This window comes from Nipponia nippon, unplaced genomic scaffold (assembly GCF_047370975.1).
Source record: "Nipponia nippon isolate SJK-2023a ecotype South Korea unplaced genomic scaffold, ASM4737097v1 scaffold_1, whole genome shotgun sequence".
NCBI lineage: Eukaryota > Metazoa > Chordata > Aves > Pelecaniformes > Threskiornithidae > Nipponia > Nipponia nippon.
The window spans coordinates 114,635,108-114,657,467 of record NW_028262290.1 but is presented as its reverse complement, the minus strand read 5'-3'; the positions used below and the strand labels follow the sequence as shown (position 1 = coordinate 114,657,467).

Below are 22,360 nucleotides of genomic sequence, written 5' to 3'. Positions count from 1 at the left end.
TGAAGGAACAGGGCAGGAGGACCTCCTTCAGCTGACGAATTGTGCAGAAGTCTGTCCCACGGCTGAATTAGGCAAAGGGTACAGCGAGAGGCTTGATTCCACCTCTCCTCCCTCGGAATGGGGAACAGAAAAATGAGGCAGCAACAGGGCTGGAAGAGATCGATCAAAGGTCCCAAATGAGTCAGTGGCCAAGTCTACATCTCCTTTTCCTGTCCTCTGAAAGCGAGACCGACGTTTACTTATCTGACTCTAGAGGACATCCAAATGTACCTAAGTTTCAAAGAGGTCAATCTCTTTCTGGAAAGGACAGTTCTAAGAACAGGCAGTAAATGTAACTCATTTACAGCAACTAATTCATTTGTTGCCCATTGCCTTATAATCTTTTTTAACTAATAGCTCAAACCCGAAGGGAGATTGCAAGACAGGGCTCATACTGTACTGGAGGACTATGGCTTTTAAAAATGTACACACAAAGACTCAGTTCTGAACTAACTGCATTTCTGGGGCACACGTCGAAACAATTCACACCAGAGAGGAAGGACCATCTTGGCCTTAGAAGAATGTCTAGGACTCAGGAGACTGAGGTTCACTTCGCAACTCTGTTCAGAGTCGGTCATCTTAGGTGACTCTGCCAAAATCATATGATTTCCTTGTAACTCCAGCACGCCTCCATAAATCAAGGATAACCACCGTTCTTCCCTGCCTCTCTGGGACTGCTGCACGATTGCACTCTCCAAAAAACTGAACAGCAGCAACAGTGCAGGATATTTTGGCTGCACAGGCAACAGATGCATTGCAGGTGGTCCAACCCCAGTAGCTGCAGAGCTCAGACAGCAATGGTAGACCCTCACCCTGAAGGGGGTTTGTCAACAGCCCTTCCCTGCTCTTCATTCAGGAGACATTTATGGTAGCTCCCATGCCAGTGCCGGCTTATACACAGGGAATAACATTTGCCTGCAAGGGCAGGATTGACTGCATGACCAGCCACTTGGTGCTTATACCGAGGAAACAGTGATGGGCCAGATAAAAAGGGTGACCAGCTGCTCTATGTCAAGGCATACTATAGCTCTCTTTCAACTGTCCTAGCAGATGCACACACAAACATATTTATATCCACGCAGGCAAGAAGCGATGTGCCTATGCTTACCCCTGCAAATGGAAAACAGCACCTCTCTTTCAAACACCAACAAGCTCAAATAAACAACCTGCTCTGCTCCGAGAGGGATTTTATAAAGAACAGAGATTACAATGGGCTTAATCATGATTAAACACTGATCTGGCTCAATCTACTCAAAAGCAGACAAAAGATAAATAAAACCTCCAGCAGATGCATTTCGTACTGGAAATTCTGGAACCTCAATTGACGTCATACTTTTTATGTTCAGATAATATCTGGAGGAAACAGTAGACTGGATCAAGAAAACAAAAGCAAATTTCTAGTTAAAATTCTCCATGCTCTGTGTAGAAAGGAGAAGGCTACGGTGGGGAACGCACAGCGCAGCTCAGCATTTTACAAACCCGTTTTTGACTGTAGCTGAAATTGCACTATTAGAGCGATGCCAGTAGAAAGAAACAAGCACTCCCTTTTGTCCTCATCTGCTGGGTCCTACCCGGTAAAAGTGGGCAACATTAGTCATTGCGTTTCCCCTCAGACAAAAGCTGCTTCTGATCGATGACAGGTAGGTTAACTTTCTTTTACTAAAATAATGCCACTTCCTCAGTGTCACCCCAGTTGTGGTGCATTGATTCCTCAGGCGCAGTATGAAAATTCTGCACGATGAGAAGGGGTTGCATCTAGCGAACATCTCCCAAATACAGACGTCTGGTCTTTCCTACAGGTGAGGAAAACCAGGAAACAGATTCCACATCATGGGATACAACTCCAGCCATTAGTACTGCTGAGGGAGGTGGAAAAAGTCAAAAAAAGAGCACAGATCCTAGGGATTGTTTGCGTACAGTGCTAAGCTTCCCATTTTATTCAACAGGATGAAGATGTCCTCTTCGAGGAAAGAGAAATAACTCTTCGTATGAGGGGGGAAAAAAAAATTCTATCTGGAGAAGGCTGATCAGAGTTTTCTCATTCTATCATCCCAGCTCCTCATGTCCACACCAGCAGAATGCCCAATGGATGACCATGTCACGTCTGGCCAGCAGACAGGAGAGGTCCCTTCCTGTACTAAGACGGCTAGTAGCGACGTCGCTGCCTCTCCTGGTGCCTAGCTAGTGTATCCTGTTCTTCACAGCTACAGGACCTCTACTTCCGAACACCAGGTGAAAGACTTTCAATCCCTGTTGATTTGTGACCTCCAAAACTTCTCCAGTGAAGGTGAAAATCCCCATACAGACAACGTAAGCCTACTGATAATTACTTTGTTCTTCTCACATTCTTTTCACTGACCTCTTGGACGTAGCTCACAGTGCATAAATTTGCCATCACTGGCACAGACAGACCTTGATAGTGAAACCTACGTTACTTATCCTGATTTTCAGGCTGCAAGTTATCAAATTCGAGAACATCATCCCTGAACAAATTCACAATTCTCAGCCCAACTCCTGCCACGCTTCAGCCCACCCAGTGTATCTCTCATGCCAGCCTGGACAGATCACTTCCAACTTCAAGCAGAACAAGCATCACACTGCAGATGAACTCTGCACTTTCACAAACTGCTGAATCAGAGTTATGCAATTTGCATTTCCTAGGTGAGGAGCCAACAAACTGCTCTGTCCTTGGAGTCAAATGGACAGTCCTTTCTCATCCCCAGTAACAGCAGATGCACTCGCTTGTTAATACACAAATAGGAAACTAATGGGTTACTGTTGCTTGCTCCCAAAGCAGGCTTACTTTATAAAAAGCTGCCACGGGGTTACTAAATATAATGTTGCTGTACAGATTATTTTACTTTCCTCAATAACCTGCCTCTGAAGGAGAAACGAGTTCAGGAGCCCATGTTAACACCTGAAAGGCACAGGGGGGAACATTTGAGAGAATGCAAAGGATATTTTTATTTTTCTTACAATATGGATGACTCTTCCTGCACATCCTACTGGCATCAAGCACCACTGAGAACAATCTTTTTGGCATACTTGTTGCCTATGGAAAAGGACTACGGATTTAAATGCTAAAACAGCAACCAATGTGAAATGTCACCTGGCTAGGCAGTTCAATCTGCTAATTACTTAAACAGATTTATTTTTAAACTATAAAAACAGCATGTTCCTCAGAAGAATTATTTTTTCCCCTTCCCCAAATAAATACAATTAACACTTGCCAAGTGAATTGCTTCATCTGCAATTAAGGACTTCCCAAGATTAGACCGAGTAAAGTACTCAGAAACACACTGGGGCAAGTGTGTCCCTGGGGGCCTCTCCCAGAGCTGTGCTTCTGGAAGAGGAAGAGATGCTTCATACAGGACGCGGCGCCAACAAACCTGCATGCCCGAGATACTTCTTTCTAAAGCCTGAGTGGCCTTGAACCCTTGTGGGGACAAGGCTGTCACGACTGCAAGCCTTCCCTAGGCATCTTGCCGTCTGTGTTCATTGCTGCCCCCGGCAAATGACAGCAGCACTTCTGAACCAAAGGCACACCAGCAACACAATCCCATGGCAGCCAGGGCAAGCTCAGCAAGGAGGCAGGGGGAAGCAAACAGATGGATTTGAAGGTTCAAGGTAACACAAAATGCAGGTAAGCACGCGCTTAGTTTTAAGCTGCTGGTGAGACCGTTCACGTGGAGTACGTGCTGGAACGGGTCTGACACAAACAAGCCCTTCTCTGACCCAGAATTTTCTCCAGGTAAAGACTCTTGTTTTTCTTATGTGACCTGGTCCTGTTTCACCAAGATAAATTATTATTTTTCCGTTCCCCTTAATGACAGCAAGCGTGGTGCTGGGGTCCAGCTCCACAAGCAGCACCCACCTTCTGCAGTGCTTACAGGTGCCCGTGGCACCCCAGAGAAACAAACCAGCTGATGAGCAGCACCCAAGGGTCAGACAAGCTTGTCCTGAGCCAGGACAAGCTGTAATTAAACCCAGCCAATCACCGGTTGCAGCAAGATGGGGGTCGGTCTCTTCTCCCAAAGACAAGGGGACGGTGGCCTCAAGCTGCACCAGGGCAGGTTTAGGTTGGATCTTAGGAAAAACTTCTTCACCGAAAGGGTGGTCAGGCACTGGAACAGGCTGCCCAGGGAAGTGGTTGAGTCTCCATCCCTGGAGGTATTTAAAAGACGGATCGTTCTACGATCCCTTCCGTCTCGGCAACCAAGGCATAAATGCAGCCAAGTGTGGTAGATCTTTGGCTTAAAGGGTCATTTTGGCCAAATCTGCCAAAACATCAGGGTTTAGGAAATTAAACAGAGTCGTTGCATGACACAAAGCTTCTCGCAGTGTGATCAGTTTATTTTCAATGGCCAAGGTGGGAAAGACATTTAAAGATAATAAAGTATCTAAGATAGGCAGAATGACATTAAACCCTTTTGCTGTAAGCAATCAGTAAATAACTGATGTGCAGCTTTGGAAGCACGGCAGCGCTCCGCTACACAAGGGCAAAGCTTTGCGCGACGTACCCGCAGGGGGTTGCCATCTTCTCAAGACCCCAACGGTTCAAGTAGATTCTCCCAGCCCGCTCCGACGGCGTGCTGCTTCATGTGCCTCACCTCCCAGACCATCACCTTGTTTCAAACAGGTGACGGTAAACTGTGTTTTGCAGTGCCAGATAATTTTCTGATACCGTCTCAAGGCCCTGGTTCTCAAGAGAGTCACTACGTATGCGCTTAACTTCAGTGTGATTTGATTTAATGGAGCTAGTCTGCGGCACGAACACTAGTGTGTGCCCGTAAGTCTTTTCAGGGGGCACTGCTGTTCACCAGTGTGCTTCTGCTCACTCTCAGTTTCCATGTGAGTTATCAAAAATATATAACAACAAAGTTGAGCATTAAATTTTAGAAATAATAAGGTTACAAAAGTTCAAAACCGTCTGACAGACTAGAAAGTGTCCTATAGGAAAAACACTTTTAGGTTATCATGTCCACGGCTATCTTAAAGAAAACTTCCCTTCAAAAACCAGAAAAATCAATCTTGCAATGAATATTAAAATATTATAATTTAATAATATTCTGTATTCCTGCAATATAATGCAGATATATAATGATTTACGAGTACGAAACTCAGCACATGTTCTCAAAACCTAACTCTGCAAGCAGGCAGGACAAGGGATTTTGTTTCAGTCTCCTTTTTTTTCCCTCCTGTATTTAAAAAAATAAAGACAGCAAATTTCTTTGAACTTACATAATTCCACCCTGTTATTTTCCAGAGGGCTAAACTGGCCTTTTAAATTCTTTACGCTTGGCATTGTATGAAAGCAGATATCAAATATTCAGAGAGCTTAATTTAGAAAGATCATTTTTCTGAGGCTGAGCCTTTCTGAAGAGCTTCCTGCAGAGCTCCAGACAATGCCTCCAACACCCATTCCCACCAGGCTGAGGTCACTCGCCCTTGCCAAGCCGTGTTTTAGGAGGTGTTGGGCCAAAGGGAGGTGCAGGCCTGACAGAAAGGTGAGAAGTGTACAGGGTGTGAGGTGCCAGAGAAGCCAACTGCTGCTAACAACAACAATTTGTGAATATTAACCTGTTTTGCACAATGAGCGGTTGAGAACCGTGTCTGCTTCGCATGCAAAAAACTACAGTATCACCTGCCTAGTCCTCTGTCACTGCCTTTTAACAAAATCCACCGCTTTGGGTCAAAATCTGAGTTCACCAAAGCCAATGAAGAGATGCCCCTCTTGAACAAACTGGGTTGTACGTAGGACCTCTGTGAAACGCATCTCCAGTCAGTGGCAAAGCACAAGGCTGAAGCACCCGCTGCTGCTGGATTTCATTTTACCCAGTATTTCTAGAGCACCCAGCAGATGTAGCCATGGCTGTCTGGCTTTAACACAGTGCTGCAGGGCCTTCTCCTTCACACAGAGAAGATGTGCTCGAGGCAGGAGAAGGTTTCTCCCTTTCTCCCCGAGCCTTGCCAGGTCACTCATAGGTACAGAGGGGCTGCTTGGGTCAGCAGCAGCTCAACACCTGCCGTAAGGCGGTAGTTTTCCCAGTAGGGCTCTGAATCCAGTTGTTTTCTTTGAATCCTACCAAGTCTCTCATCTTTCCATGCTGCCTCCCAGCTGGCTCCTTGGTCTTCTAGATGAAGGAACTGGTGTGCAGAGAGTGAAGGGAACCCACCAGTCCCAGCATGGGCACTGGGAGTCCAGTCCTACCCTCCAGGCCAGCAAAATCATAAACCAGTAAGAAATACAATATTTGGTTCTTCACTGAGAAAGAAATTATCTATAGGGTACTGCTGTGTTTGCAATACCCTTGGGTGAAGAGCAACACTGGTTTTTTTTATTTACAAACCCTCCAGTCTTTTGTGGCGGCTGGTTTTGCTGCAGCTCCACAGGTGGTGTCTCAGGCTGCTGAGGGACCGGCGCCTTGGCTAAGCCAACAGGAGGTCGTAGGCGCTGGACCAGGGGGATGTGTCCCCTGAACAGGACAACGCTGCTTGGACACAGGAAGCCATCGGCTCTGCACAGCTCCTCCTCTCTGCTCCCCCCCTAGCCAAGCACAGGCTGTTTGCAAACCTCACCATCCCTGGGACAGTTGATGGATGCACACCCCTCAGCTCCCTGGAAGGCCAGGCTTAAAGGCAGGCCTATCCCTGCACAAGGCAGACAGGAGGAGAGCTCAGGCTAACAGACACCATATACTCGGCGGGTGTTGTTAGGGTTGATGTTGAGTAGCTAGCTGCTTGAATCCCTTCATCACTAAATTAAACCACGTTTCTGAGGTCCCTCCTGCCATTCTCTGAGCTGGATGTTCAAAAGGGGCTCCTCAGACACTCTTGCTGCTTCAGACATTCATTGGTGTCGGTTCAAATCATCTACTTATCCTAGCTGCTAGCAAGGACCTGATTTCAGGAAAGCCAATAGAGGCATTGCTTACCCCAAGCCCACTGTAAAATCAGAAAACACCAAAAGCATGCAGTCAACTTGGACAAAATGTCGCCCCTCTGACTTCATGTACTATGTAGCTAGGAAGATGTCCTATTTTATGCTGCATGATTTTCCATAAAGTTAGGAAGCCCGACTAACACAGAGGGCTTTAAGAGCTTAAATGTATTATGACAGTTGTATTAGATATATTTTTAAATACCTTTTCCAGCGCTTCTCTATCGACCAGCTCCTGCACAGCCAAAAGCTTGATACTGTAAGAAAAAAACAGAGAGAAAAAAAGAATGAATCACTCCATTGGAAGCATTACAGGAACACAAGCAACAGCAGAACTGAAGCTCTCTTTTCATCTTACTTCACAAAAGAGTCTATAGAGGTACAGATACAAAAAAGTGCTAAGGATATAATAAACCAAAGCAAGACAGAACCAGTGTTACTTTGTTTGCTTTGAATTAGCTGTCCCAAAAAGATCTTTCATTTCCAACTTATAAGCGTATCTGAATTCACCTTACAGAGAAACTGCATTGATCATTACATTTTTAATACCCTAAATTAACACTGAAGGATCTTCTGAACGACTAACACAGAGAAAGACTCTAAACATTTCTATTGGTTTTAGTCAGCTTTGTTCTTCAGTATCAACAGGTTTCTATGAGTCCCACAACAGTCACTCCCAGGGGTTTACAATATTATATATGAGGTACAGTTACTAAGACAACCCAGCTCAAGAAATCTGAGGGACATACGAGGGAAATGTGCATAACTGTTTGAAAGTAGTGTAGAGAGATAATCCATCATTATTATTCTTGCAGTGCCGTTTGCTAATCAAAACCAAATTTCTTCACCTACTGAATCTTTTCTAAGTTTACCTCTAGGGCCTAAATCCTGCACACTGAATTTTGTTCACTTCAACAAGATTATGAGAGTTACTCAAGCAGGATTTTGCCCTGTAAGACAGGTAAAATCACAGCTAAATCAAGGTATCTAAGAGAACCTTGTACAACATCTATAGTTTCATAATCAGTTTAATGAGTAATTAGAAATTATCCATCCTCCTTCAACTTCAGTTACTTGCACAGGTCCCCATGTAGTGCAAAAGCCCAATCCTCTCCATGCTAAGGAATTTCAGGAAAAGATCTTGCTGCATCCCCACCAAGCTGCAGCGCTCACAGGACAGGTATGAACCTGAAAAGTATTGGCAGAGCATTGCCAGCAGGTCGAAGGAGGTGATCCTTCCCCTCCATGCAGTACTGGTGAGGCCCCACCTCACACCTCCCCATCCCTGGGCACTCGCCATCAATGGTCCACAGCAGCTGCCTTGGCCAGAGAGCAGAAGGGATCAACAACACATCCACTTACGGAGCCAGGCATCTACTTTAGGATGGCGCGGTTACAATTCAGCCCACCTAAACTTTAGCTCTCTACAGCTTTGGTGCCTAATCGAAGCTAACATTTAGATTCGCTATATGGTCAATGAAATGAGAGAGGAACCTCACTTCCCCAGGGCAGTTCAACCCACCTCTCCTGGCATCATCCCCTATGTCCTCCCACGGGGCAGAAGCTGCTGTCACGCTATGCTGCCCCAAGTCAGGCTTGCAGAAAGCTGGTAGCCTTTTTACCCATGGAGTAGACCAGTATTGCAACTCCGACCGCTCACCTTCCTTACCCAGTCTTAAAACCAGCAGCTTAATATATTACCCTTGGACTCCAGAGGATAATTTCCTTTACCCAGGGATACAAAAACATTTCCGTGGCAGTGTCAGAATCAAATGATGCATATAAATATTGTTTAAATGACTCTCACGACTCTGTAGACAGACACAGCAAAGAGCCAGTATAGTTAAAAGCTCATATTCAAGACTGTGCAAATAGTTGATGTAGAAGTCTGCCAAAGGATATAATTTGCCATGTACTTCAAGGAGTTCTATTAGCCTTTCAAAACCTCAGAGCAATGTTGCATAATTCTTGACTGTTCACGGACATCTTATACATTAATTATGTACGTCCATCCTGTAACAGCAGCTGGCAAAACATGGCTTTAGTCCTGTCCTTCTACTGTGTTACAATGCTTTCCACTACAAGTATTCACAGCCTAACCCCTAAACATGAATGTGCTTCCACTTTAATGTACTTCTAGTTTTCAGATGTCTTCAAAGCATCATAAAAAGCCTATATCCAATGAGTTATAAAATAGCCCCAGACCATACCTTTCCAGTCTGTAGGCGCTATTATTACTAAGACAGAGAGAGTGGAGATGGTTCAGAAAACAACGGGATAATCAGGAAAAAGAAAAAGAGATTCCATTAAAGCCCAACCACTACAGCAGCAGGAGACACATGATTTTCTGCTGCCATTTGGTGAACACACTAGGCTGCACACAAGCATTCAGCTGAACTGGAAGGTACTTAGGGAAAGTATAAAGCCAATACAAGGTATTTTTTGACATAATTTTCCTTGCAATTCAGCCAGCAAGCAAAATTAAGATAGGATGGGCACCGAGCAAAGAAGGCACCTCCATTTAAAAACACTGCAATGTTGTGTCCAACCCTGAGCTTCAGAAGGAGCCTAGGCTGATGCACCTTGGAGAACAAAGTTCAATAACATAGGCAGTAGCAATGCAGCCCCGATCAAGACCTGTCTCTGAATTCAGGGCTCGCCCCTTAGTTTTGGATGACCCACCTCTATTGCAGTGCGCTTCGGGAAAACACAGGACAGGTGAGAGGGAGGTAGTCTAACACGCATGTGGTGGCATCCAGGATGCTCACAGCCAGCCGGGCTGCTGCAAAGATTGCTTCAAGTCCTTGTGTACATAGTAAAAACTAACATTTTGCCATTCCCTTCTGCAAGCTGTACAACAATGTGGGTTTTGTTATGCAAATTACTTTTGTCTTTTTCCTTTTGAAATCAGAGACTTTTCAATCACTTAATCATCAAGAGGTAGAATTTATCAATCAAGGCTGCCGATGCTTCTGCCGATTGACTGATTTATTTCTAGAACGTTAATTGTGGATTATCTGACACTCAATAGCTGCAGAAGAAAGACGTAGAATGCCCCAAATGCAAGTACTGTTTTCATTAGAGATCATCATCTTATTGTACAAACCTACCCTCCTTCCCATTTACACCAGTAAAGCCCCACAAGATCTCCTTCAGCTGGTATGCTTTTATTTAAAACAAAGTATACCAAGTTACACAGAAGCAAGTAACAAAGCAGGGAGCAGGAATCTTTTTACTTTATCTCATTGTATTTCCAGGGATGCTGTACTCTTGTTCAGAGGCGAAGAACCCATACAAAACGTTTACATTCTGCAGAGATAACTGCATAAGCAGGGCCAGAAGCAAATCCGAATTCAATGTTGTTACATGATTTGCAACAACATTGGTTTGACTCTTGGTGAGAAAAAGACTTCCCTCTACTGTTAAAAATTTACAGAGATCAATGTTTGCCCAGTACTTTACTCTTTTCCCCTCAGGTGACACCAGGTATTTTTTCTGGGTCAAAAGGAATCAGCAAATGCAAATATCAGTCTTCATACAACCAGCTGCAAGACACTTCTTTCCTTGAAGCACCATCACGGATGCTGTCTCTGCCCATTGGATTACAGTCCACTACCTCGAAAATTGCTCTTGATAGCCAGTTATTTACTGTTATTTCTTCCAGCAATTCCAAGCAACATTTGTACGTGCTACTTTATGTAATGTTGGCTTGGAAATCCAGCTTCTTTCAAGGCTGCTGCTTTGGGGGTTTGATGCTTTGAAAAGAAATCAGGCTGTTTGTTTAGGCACTACATCAGCAATCCTACAAGCACTGAAAGCAGCTCCTAACTATATATGCTGTTTGCAGTTTATGTGTTCACCAAGGATTTTGGAGTAGATGGATATATAGCTGCTCAGTAACTGAGAGGAAAAAACCTCTAATAAAGCAGAAATGCAAAGAGCTACCAAAGCCCAAGGTCTTGCTGTCTACAATACGACACTTAGGTACTCTGTTTATATACCGCAATGCCATTTCGTTCATCCTCACCTGCACCTCACCAACTCATGAATAAAGTTGTAGAAAAACATATTTTCTGAAGGAATCTCTTGGTTACTAGTGCACCTGCTCTAATCTACCAGCTTTAAAATATACTGGTGATAAATCTGTACTGCAAGTAACTATATCAACTTGATGAAAATGGCCCTGATTTTATCTGAAACCATATTAAAAATACTGACTCAATTACTTGCATGATCTATTTACAAAAAGCTATTGAAATTAATATCCTGGCACCCCAGGCACACTCAAAATACTTGAAAACATGCAGTGATCAGGATGAAGGACTCTCTTCCAGCAGTAAAAATATGCAAACATGATGTGCTGTCACGGAAACACGACTCCCTCTTTTTTTGGCCGTGGGTGACGCATGGCGTTCTCCTCTAAGGGAATTCCTTTTGGCTTCCAGATGAGTCACAGTGCTGAGCAAACGCCTATAGCTACAGCACATTTCTACTCCTCAGGGTAGCATTGCAATCCTTTCCTGTAAGTCTTCTTACTTAAAACCACGTAGCGTTGGGTTCCTCTCTCTAATCTCACGTACCCAGGAATAATTTAAGCCTTTTTAGCAACCTTTTGCAATACTGCAAACTCGCCGATAGGTCCCTTGCTGGTTGGTGCATTCCTATTCACCATGAGCCATCATCATGTTTTATTTGCATTGAGCTTCACTTCCCAGCTTGAGTTCGCATTGCCCACAAAATCCCATCTGCTCTTGCAACAGGTGACGTCAGGGCCTTCCTAAGAACTACAAACCAGCGAACCTATGGCTCTGCAGCAAGGCAGATGGGATAGACAGAAGCTGCGGCACAAGGTAGATCCAAGATCTATCCATGCGGAATGCACCTGAGGTTTTCACCTGAGGAAGACAAGCTGCTTCCCCCAAAACCAGCTTGAAGGGTGAATTTTGGTAATTTTGAGAAAAAGGGAAGGAGGAGGAAGTGAGGAAAATGTGAAGCATTAAGTTCAGTGATCAGAGAGTCAGCAAAGCCTTTAAGCAAATGCTTGGCCTCACGACGGCATCCTACAGAAGCTGCTAGGTGCCGTGATGCAGGGCGGCTGCAAAGGTAGAGTAGCAAGACCCCAGCTGGAAGCTGGCACTGCCGGCGCCTGCGCCTTAGCTCTCCATGCCTTGTTAGCTTGCAAACAAACAGCTGGTGCACGGTGAGTCTCCAGGCATGCCAGCACAGCCAGGTTTACTACTGCTTTGCTTTTCCCTCCCTGCAGCCAGCCTCCCTCCTCAGCCTGCAAGAGCAGAGCTCCCCAGCCAGCCAGCGCTGCCTGTCTCCTGCCTGCGGGTCGGTACAGCCTGTGGCTCACTGCCAGTCTTCACCGACCCAGGTTTGTCACCGAGCAGCAACGTGAACTGAGGACTGGTCTCAATTTGCTTCGCAAGCTTATACACCTTTGCTTGGGGCCTGAGTTTTTCCAAAAGCCTCATGCTTTCTATTAGTCAGTGCATAAGCCTGACTAACGTTGACAACATGAAGACATGCCATTTGACTTAGTTTTCTGGCTCCTTCTTCAGCATACAGCTGTACCAAATCACGCTTCGGCTAGACTCACAGACATTATTATAAATAGCCTGTGCAAAACCCACTCAAGCTCAAACTGTTACTTTGAGCATCATTAAATCATTCCCTCCTCCCTCCTTTTTGGTCCGTAAACTCTTCTCCTTTATTCTTGAGATAAGACACCATAGCCATGTTACAGCCCATGGTGAAGTTTTATGGATGACTTCCATATCCAAGAGTATAGCATGGATGCACGTAACAGAACTCCCTCCAACTCACATTAGGGTTAATTAACACAAAAGAAGAGGACGAGACCCCTTGAGTCATCAAATTTGTATGCTAAAATTTTATTTGCCTATCTACACAAACTGACCTCACTCATAAATCAGTTCTGCTCTACAAGATGGGCATGAAACGTGAGAGCTGGGAAAAAAAAAAAAAAAAAAAAGAAAAGTAGCTGAGCTGTGCTACTGGCCCCTGGTACCTAGGAGGGAGCGCTCCCTATCATCCGCCCACTCTCCCCACACCTGACCTCAGTCCCCAGCTCCCCTGCCGCAAGGGCATGCTCCGTTTCATCGCCATTCACATCACAGCCCGCAGCCCCCGGTTCTCCTTCAGCGTTTGCCAGATGCCAGGGAGAGTAAAGATGGGGAAGTGGCCATTGCAGGCACGTGTTCACTGTGAGGGCTGTGGCACGTCCCCACTGCAGCCAGCTGTCGACAGTCTGACATTAAGGGCTATGATTAACTGTTTTCTAATTGTTTTAAGTGCAGGCAGAAGCTTAGGCATCAAGCACGTGCTGCTCGGGGAACTACATGGAGGGTGAGGAAAGATAATAGCCAAAAGTGACAAACACAGAAAAACGTATATCGTGCTGCTTAAGCAACTGGGGTGGGGGTTAGGGGGGTACTTAGGGTGGGTTTTTTTGGGGAGCTGAGGTTTTTTTTTTGGTTGGTTGGTTGGTTTAAATATAGAGCTGCTGCTGACATATTTGGAGTTGTCCCTTGCTGCTAACATCTAACGAGACCCAAGGCTTGGTTTCGTGACTCTGCCCACCCCGGCAATGATTACCTTGTACAAAAGCAGGTGAAAGAATGGCGGGCTCCCACCCACAGGACGGCAGACTACGCTTAACACGGTGAGATGACCGAGGAGCAAGTCTCTGAGCACCAACTTGAGCTCCAGCCCTGGGGGGCTGCAGAGCCATCTGTGCTGCTCCCTCCTTGGGGCTGCCCACACCGACCGGGGCAATGGGTGACCTAAACGGGAAGCCTCTACAGTGAAGGATTAACCTTTAAGACATTCATCGATGCATGCACTGTGAAAAACCATCTCATTTTTACTGGCATATCCCATTTACAAAGTTGTCTTTCCCCCCCAAGCCCTTGTTCACTCAAACCCCACTAAAAACAAAAGCAGACGGAAGAAAGAAAAAAAGCATGCTTAATGACTTTCAGCCTCATAAACTTCCTCCATCTATCCCTACAAAGTATGACAAGGAAATAAAATCAGTTTCTCCTCTTTCACTAAAAGCATCTGCGTCTTCTCAATCACTCCTTAAATGGAAGGAAAAATCGCGTCCACCGCCACGTCTTAACGGCTGCTGGAAGCCACTGGAGAGCTTATAAAGTAAGCTGACAGGCTTGGATGGGAATACCATGCCATATTGCTGTGGGACTAGCTGCCAGCTAATGACACGACAAAATGATTTGGTAGGTTCTCAGGAAAAATACATCTACAGTAAGCAGAAATTAGGATAAAACCAGGGAGCTGCATTTCTTTTAAAATATATATATATATTTATACTTACTTTATATATATCTCTCTATATATATATTATAGCATACTATGTATATATACATTATGTATACCTATATTATATATTAAATAGCTATTATAAATTTTATATATAATTTTATAAACATATTTTAATATATATGTATATTTATTATTTTATATATATACACACACATATATATGTATATTTATTATTTATATATAACGTAAATTTATTTAGGGCCACTTTTTTGCAGTTTCCTAATTCGGATGAAAGCAGCTGTTCTTCGATGTCTAGCCATCATCAATTTGCCTGCAGAATGGTTTGAAACCAAAAAGCAGATGAAGGCTCCGCAGCTGGGAAGGGAACCAGGAGTAAATGGAAGGAGCAGAGAAACTGAAATCCATCAAGCAAATTGGCGGTGTAGCGCAGCCCGGACAGACACTGTTCCCCCGATGTTTGCATTCACGGATCCTGTTACATTATGTGAGTGATTGGAGTATTTGTCATGGGGAGAAAGGAAACTGTAATGGAACTAAAAGGGGGAAAACATGAATTACGGATGGTTACTACTGAGAGTTGAAGGGGGGAAGCAGCAGCATTACCCAAGCTAACAGGCAGGAGGCAACTGAAATAGTTCACTCCTTTCTTTTTCCATTTCAGCGGTTCCCTGGGTCCAGGGCTGCTCTCTCAATCCTCTCGCACACACAGTTCTCTCCTTGCTCTTCTCTTTCCTACATCTTCGGCAAAGCCATCATTTTGCAGGACCTATGAACTTTGCATCGAGGGTCTGATTTATGTTTAACTGATGCTGTGGTTTCAGCACAGCTATATCATTGCAGGAACAGAACGATGATCCATAAACCCTGGACTCTGTGTATTCCCAATGCAGGGCTGCAAAAAGGGAGGTTGCAAGAACAGCAAACTTCTTCCTGGCACTCTGGAAGGGAGTAAGACTTGCTCACCAAATGACCCACCAAACCACAACCACTAGCAGAAAGCATGAATGCCCACGTATAATGAGACCTGGAAGCCTGCTTGACCTCCTCCTTGGGAACACCCATTCCAAGCTGTTTCCAAAGGGATGAAATCCATGCTGCTGTGCATATGGACATTTCCAACATCAGTAAGCAGAGCAGGTCATGCACAGCGAAGTTAAGAGAGGAGCTGCTCAAAACTCCCAGACTCTCTGTGACTTTAAAGAAAGATCATTCTTCTCTTGTCCATCTACCCAGAAAAGGTGTCTCCTGAGCTGTGAGGCACTGATGCTCAACACGACACTTCTGCAAAATCTGGGGGTTTCTATCATAGAGAGAATTAAGAGCTGGAGTGAAACATCCTATTTACCTCCTCCTCCACATAGAGGATCACATCTCAGGCCTAATTCTTTCCTTTTTCAGGTAAGGGGGAAGGAGATTGGACATCGTTTACTCATTTCCACTTGCATAAAGTGTCCCTTTCTGAAGATTCCCTCAAACTTTTAAATGAGAGGAAGTGCAGAAGGAGCATCCTTTTGGGTGCATGTACTCTCTTTTCAGTCATTATCATGTTCATACAGATTTGCTATCCCATCTCAATTTGGGGTGCAGAGTACTGAAGACACGAGCCCAGAGATAACTGCACTTTCTAGAAACACTTTGTTTGCTAAGCTATAGGCCATCCTGTGGCCCTTTCTTTTGCCGTCCTCCTCCTCTTCTTTCCTACCCTTCTCCAGCTCGCAGCTCGCTCTCTGCAAACTGGTGCAATGCCAAGTGAGTGGCAGCAGTTAGAAAAGTAAGCTTCATGGAAGACTTCCAAGGTTCTCAGAAGAAATGCTGGTTATTAAGGGCTGAGATACATTGCACTTGACTGAATAGAACCAAAGCTGATTCCTGAGAGGCAAAGGTTAATTAGACAAATGGCTCAAAAGGATCAATCTGTTCTAACTCATTATTTGTTGATATTTTTTTTAATATTTTAAAAGAGAGTTTAAAATAGACTAGGCAGCTGAAAATAACCCCCAAATTCCCAAATGCATGAGATAAAACCACGGAAGGCCTGAGACTGCCAGTAACATAACGATTACAGAGTAGTAGTCTAATGAATAAAGAACAAGCAAATCAAATACCTATATTAAATTATATTGAATGCAGCAATCTTGTCTGCATATATCTACTAAGGGGGACCAGGTACAGACAGTGGCAATGCAGCTTAACTTCCAACATCATTCAAACCTCGGGGTGACAATCCAGGAGGCTTCTCTGTCACTACTTCCACCTACTCCTTCACTGATTACTCCTGTGCCAAAGCCTTCACTACGTGATAATTCAGGCAGCAGAAGAGAATACTACTGCAAGGGGATGGGGGGGCAGGGGGGATAATCTGATGACAGTTATATTTACTCACAAAAACCACATAAGTTGTTTCAACTCACTTCTGACAGACAGCAAACCAAAACCAGTTGCTCATATTAAAAAACAGGAGAGGTGGTTTTTAGTTTCATTTACATAGTGATAAAATGTATTCTTCTTCTTCCATATTGCATTTCTTACTATATTTATCTAAGAGTAATAATGTCTCCCTTTAAACTGGTTCACTTTATTTCCAGCCGTTTTGAAACTAGGGAAAATGCTCTGTATAATGTTCACAGTCTTAGGGTTTTTTTATTTTTTAATTTTTCAAAGGATGCCTGTTTCCTTATAATTCTGCAAGAAGAGAGAGGCTTACAGAGAGTGTTGTGTTTGCAGCAACATTGATTTCTTCTGAGTCATTAAAACTGGACATGGGCAAGTTATTTAACTTGCACTGAATTATTCAAATCTGTCCAACAAGGGAGGAGACTAAGACTGAAAACAAAAATTTAGAAGCTCATAAAAATCAAAGGTGACTTAGGGCTTCCAAATATAGGCATTATGTTATAGTGGTCTCTGGCATTTGGCTCTTTTTCCGGATTTTCTGAATCATTCCCTGCTGGGGTAGAGCTTCTTAGTTCCACAAACGGCACCTTCTCCGATCCAACCCTGCCCTACTGCAGCAGTGGAAAAACTGAGTAGTCCTTAATTAAATCAAATGGACATGTTTGGGAAAGGGCACACCACCGCGCTATCGTTCTGCCATGAAGAACAAAGCTGCCAAAAAAATTATGGGGGCTTGGGATGTGAAGCAATTAATAGGGACTCTACTTGAAGAATTTACCTCTGTGTCCCTGCAAAACAGACTTGAACTTGGGAAGCAATAAAATGCAATTTGAAATAGTTTGCATCCCCTTTCTCCATCAGGTATGTGAACCATAAGCTATCAAGCTCTTACATGAAAGCTTCTCATGTCCTCTTATTCGTTCTCAGAAACTTAATGCAATATTACCTTGTCCTACATGCACATCCTCCTCTCAGAGAAATGGGTTTGCCCAGTTAAAAACCTTACAAAGGAATACAGTGGGAGCCAGTTCATTTTGTTAAATACAGGCCCAAGAACAAAGCTGCAGTTTGGTGGCAGGAGAACCACGATCAGCTGGTGGCATCTGAGGGCCAGTAAAATTTAGCCTGGCATTATGCAAAGAGTATTGAAGCTTCCTGGCTGAATCTGGATACAGAACTTCAAAGTCTTTTATAGTATGCTCTTAACAAAGAGATTGACCCTCAGAAGTTGGCTCCTGTTTTGAAGAGGCTGGCGGAGCGCCACTGCAATTGTGCATTTCGTATGAGCATCTTCTGCAGAAGACTTCATGCCAAAGTGGAATTGTTTAAACGGTGGAGGAGGCCGAAATTTTTAAAATAATTAAACTAGGAGAACATACACAAGCAGTGCTTGTAGAGATGCTATGAAATCGCTGAGGAGAGGCAGCGCAACAAGGGGAAAAGAGCACTACAGAAATCAAAACCGGTGCTTTGGTCAAGTGTACTTTACCGCTCTTTCACGAGCAGCTTACGTTGTCTTACAAATTCAAAGACATTTCAACAGAAAGGATACAATGAAGCACATCATTACAACAGGTAGAGAATAAAGCAGAAACTGTATTAGCAGACAGCCCGTATGTTTTAAGGACTTCCCACTGCGTGGCTAAAAGCCAGCCCAACCATGCTTCTAGAGTGGAGCTCAGGAAGCTGGTGACAAGACCTTGATGCTGCAGTGCCCTGCAAGAGCAAGGGGCAGGCATCAAAGGACGAAGAAAAGACTTTGCCAAGGTGACTGAGGCCTTCTCACCATGAGGGGGAAAAAAAAGAGGGGTTTGACAAGATAACATTCCTGCATTACTACTCCGGCAAAAGTCTCCAGCGCAGGCCTAGCCTAACATTATCAAGTTTGCACGTCAACAGAGCTGAGCATGTCAGTCAGCACAGTCACCTACTGCACCACAAACAGGAATGGTGACAGGATCCACTGCCAACAACTGGGTCGTTCTCTTTATAGCATCTCTACCATATGGTGAAGGAAAGGCCACAGTAGATGAGACTTCGTCAAAACTATCACTTGGCTAGCCCACTAAAGATTACAGAAAACAGAACAATTTGGCACCCAAGCTTTGAATGAATATGAACATCCATCCATCCTCCTAAAACTGAGGTCAATTGCACATTCCAAAATGTGAAGTAAAGAAACAGAAAACTGTGAAAAGAAGCAGGCCAGAGGGAGCAGAGGCAGAAAACCTGAGTTTTGCATACCAGTGACGATGGCGGTCCTTCATCATGCATGCACCCAAGCCTTTAACTATCAGGAACACCACTGAAGACAACTGAGTAAGGCTACTCACAAGTGGAACTGATGTCAAGCCATAAAGAATTTTGTTTATGCTGATGCTACTGTCCTAGGTCACCAGAAATGCAAAGAATATTGGAGTCAGAAAATAACAGTCAGCCAATACTGAGGTCGCATCTTCAAGAGCCCACAGAAAACACAAATCAGGTAAGAAAACCACCCATCGTGTAAGTGTAAGAAGTTAAAAGTCTCCTTTCCAAGAGCTAATTACAAAAGTATCCTACCAGCTTCATCTACAACATCACATGATACTGCCTTAGAATAGGGAATTTAGCTTATGGGGGCATTTGGAGTACCATTTATATAACTTTAAACCAAATAGCAGACCAGACAGTCTTTCTATCATTCCAGTTGTTTTTTACTTTAATAACAACTTTGAAGTGTGATAGGGGCTACATGAAGCTTAAGCCTCCAGTTAGCCAAAAAACACAACCTCATATAGCCTTTGCTCTGAGTATCAGAGTAACGCGGAAAGGTTTTGATTTAAACCTCCAGGGGATGCATCACATAGCTGCAACTCTAATCCGGGAGAGAATGTAATCCTTCCTCAATTCTGAAAGTCAGAAAAACTGGCTGAGTCGGCACTCTCCCAGCCAACTGCTGTCCTCGAACCAGCCTCTGCTCTGTTTGCTGGCCGAGTTTTCCAGCACAGCTATACTAAGCAGAAGGGACAGACCACTCAGAAAGAAAGAATGCAACATAGACGTATAGCAGAACAGAGACTACAGCCTGCTACCATTCGCTTTTTCCACTGCATCCCAGAAAATTCCTAGAGACTGTGTGTAGTAAAGAGAAGAATCCTTCATCAACCAGACCCCGGGTATCTGTCTCCAAGAGCACTACAGAACCACAAACGCAGAAACGTTGGTCAAAAGATACTGTCTGATGCAACAACCCCCTCAACACGGGACTATCATGAGGTCAGCTGTGGCTTCACCCAGCTGAGTCTTGAAAACCTCCAAAACACTAAGACTCCATGGCCTCAAGATAACTTCTTCCAGTGCTTCACCAGCGTCTGAGCAAGGAAGCTTCTTCTAGCATCTGTTCTGAAGATCCCAATGCAGCCAATTGCCCACTTGTACTAAAGCAAGGAATTATTTTACCTGCAGTGGTAGGATACTTGTTGAACTTCATAAGGCTTCTGTTGACCAAGCTGAGTTTCTCCAGGATCTTCTGGACTGAAGGGCTACCATCTGCCATGGCAGCCACTCCGCCAAATTACGTACTGTTACAGTGCATTACAACTTATTACCCACCATAAAGTATAATTACCCTGTGTAGCAAATACATACTACCACAATGGTCTTTGTTGACACAGGAATAGGTTTATCTCACTAGACAGATGGGTCAAGTAACTTTTTCCCACCCCAACAATGGCTTGTGCCAAGTTCTTCAGAAGACAGAGCAAGACACATAGTAAAGAAGCCAAACAGCTGCTCTGCTTTTCCCCCCACTCTCATCTCACATAACGGGATGTCACCACTGTCCATATGTCCATATAATTGTCTCACTTGGCGCTTCCCAAGCTTTCTGAGCTGCAAGCTGCTGTCAAGATTGAAGCTGCTCTTCATGGAAGATTACACACCATTGTGAAACTTTTGACCAAAAGACACTACAGAAGGGATGTCTCACCCACTATGAAACCGTGTCAGTCACACCTCAGGAATGGGGAAGGCAGGGGGGCGACTAATACTTTATTTGAGCTTCAAATAAAGTAAAGACTTCAAAGACTTCAAATAAAGTAAAGACTTCAAAGACTACAAATAAAGTAAAGACTTCAAAGACTACAAATAAAGTGAAGACTTCTTCAAATAAAGACTAATAGTTTATTTGAGCTTCAACTCTACGTTGTCAGAGTATGCAGGGATGTGGTGAGGAAGGCTAAGGTCCACCTGGAATTAAATCTGGCAAGGGATGTCAAGGACAACAAGAAGTGCTTCTTCAAGTACATCAGTAGCAAAAGGAAGACTAGGGAAAATGTCGGCCCACTGCTGAATGAGGTGGGTGCCCTGGTGATGGAGGATACAGAAAAGGCAGAGTTACTGAATGCCTTCTTTGCCTCAGTCTTTACTGCTCAGGCCGGCCCTCAGGAATCCCAGACCTTGGAGGTAGGAGAGAAAGTCTGGAGAAAGGAAGACTTTCCCTTGGTCGAGGAGGATCAGGTTAGAGATCATTTAGGCAAACTCAACACCCACAAATCCATGGGCCCTGACGGGATGCACCCACGAGTACTGAGGGAGCTGGCAGATGTTATTGCTAAGCCACTCTCCATCATCTTTGAAAGGTCATGGAGAACAGAAGAGATGCCTGAGGACTGGAGGAAAGCCAATGTCACTCCAATCTTCAGAAAGGGCAAGAAGGAAGACCCAGGAAACTACAGGCCAATCAGCCTCACCTCCATCCCTGGAAAGGTGATGGAACAGCTCATCCTGGATGTCATCTCTAAGCATGTAGAGGAAAAGAAGGTTATCAGGAGTAGTCAACATGGATTCACCAAGGGGAAATCATGCTTGACCAATCTGATAGCCTTCTATGATGGCATGACTGGCTGGGTAGATGAGGGGAGAGCAGTGGATGTTGTTTACCTTGACTTCAGCAAGGCTTTTGACACTGTCTCCCATAACATCCTCAGAGGTAAGCTCAGAAAGTATGGGTTGGATGAGTGGACAGTGAGATGGATTGAGAACTGGCTGAATGGCAGAGCTCAGAGGGTTGTGATCAGCGGCACAGAGTCTAGTTGGAGGCCTGTAGCTAGCGGTGTTTCCCAGGGGTCAGCACTGGGTCCAGTCTTGTTCAACTTATTCATCAATGACCTGGATGAAGGGTCAGAGTGTACCCTCAGCAAGTTTGCTGATGATACAAAACTGGGAGGAGTGGCTGATACACCAGAAGGCTGTGCTGCCATTCAGCAAGGCCTGGACAGGCTAGAGCGTTGGGCGGAGAGGAACCTAATGAAGTTCAACATAGGCAAGTTAGGGTCCTGCACCTAGGGAGTAATAACCCCATGCACCAGTACAGGTTAGGGGTTGACCTGCTGGAAGGCAGCTCTGCAGAGAAGGACCTTGGAGTCCTGGTGGACAAGAAGTTAACCATGAGCCAGCAATGTGCCCTTGCAGCCAAAAAGGCCAATGGTATCCTGGGGTGCATTAGGAACAGTGTGGCCAGCAGGCCGAGGGAGGTTATCCTCCCCCTCTACTCTGCCCTGGTGAGGCCACATCTGGAGTACTGTGTCCAGTTCTGGGCTCCCCAGTTCAAGAAAGACAAGGAACTACTGGAGAGTCCAGTGGAGGACTATGAAGATGATCAGGGGACTGGAGCAT

At 44.6% G+C, this 22,360-nt stretch overlaps 1 protein-coding gene across 1 annotated transcript in view; it reads right to left on the bottom strand.

Moving 5' to 3' along the window:
* EEPD1 (endonuclease/exonuclease/phosphatase family domain containing 1) overlaps positions 1–22,360 on the bottom strand; it is a 67,294-nt gene that overhangs the window by 22,626 nt on the left and 22,308 nt on the right. The window contains exon 2 of the mRNA XM_009464426.2: positions 7,185–7,236. Coding sequence (XP_009462701.1) covers positions 7,185–7,236 — 52 coding nt within the window. The remainder of the gene's footprint in view (positions 1–7,184; positions 7,237–22,360) is intronic.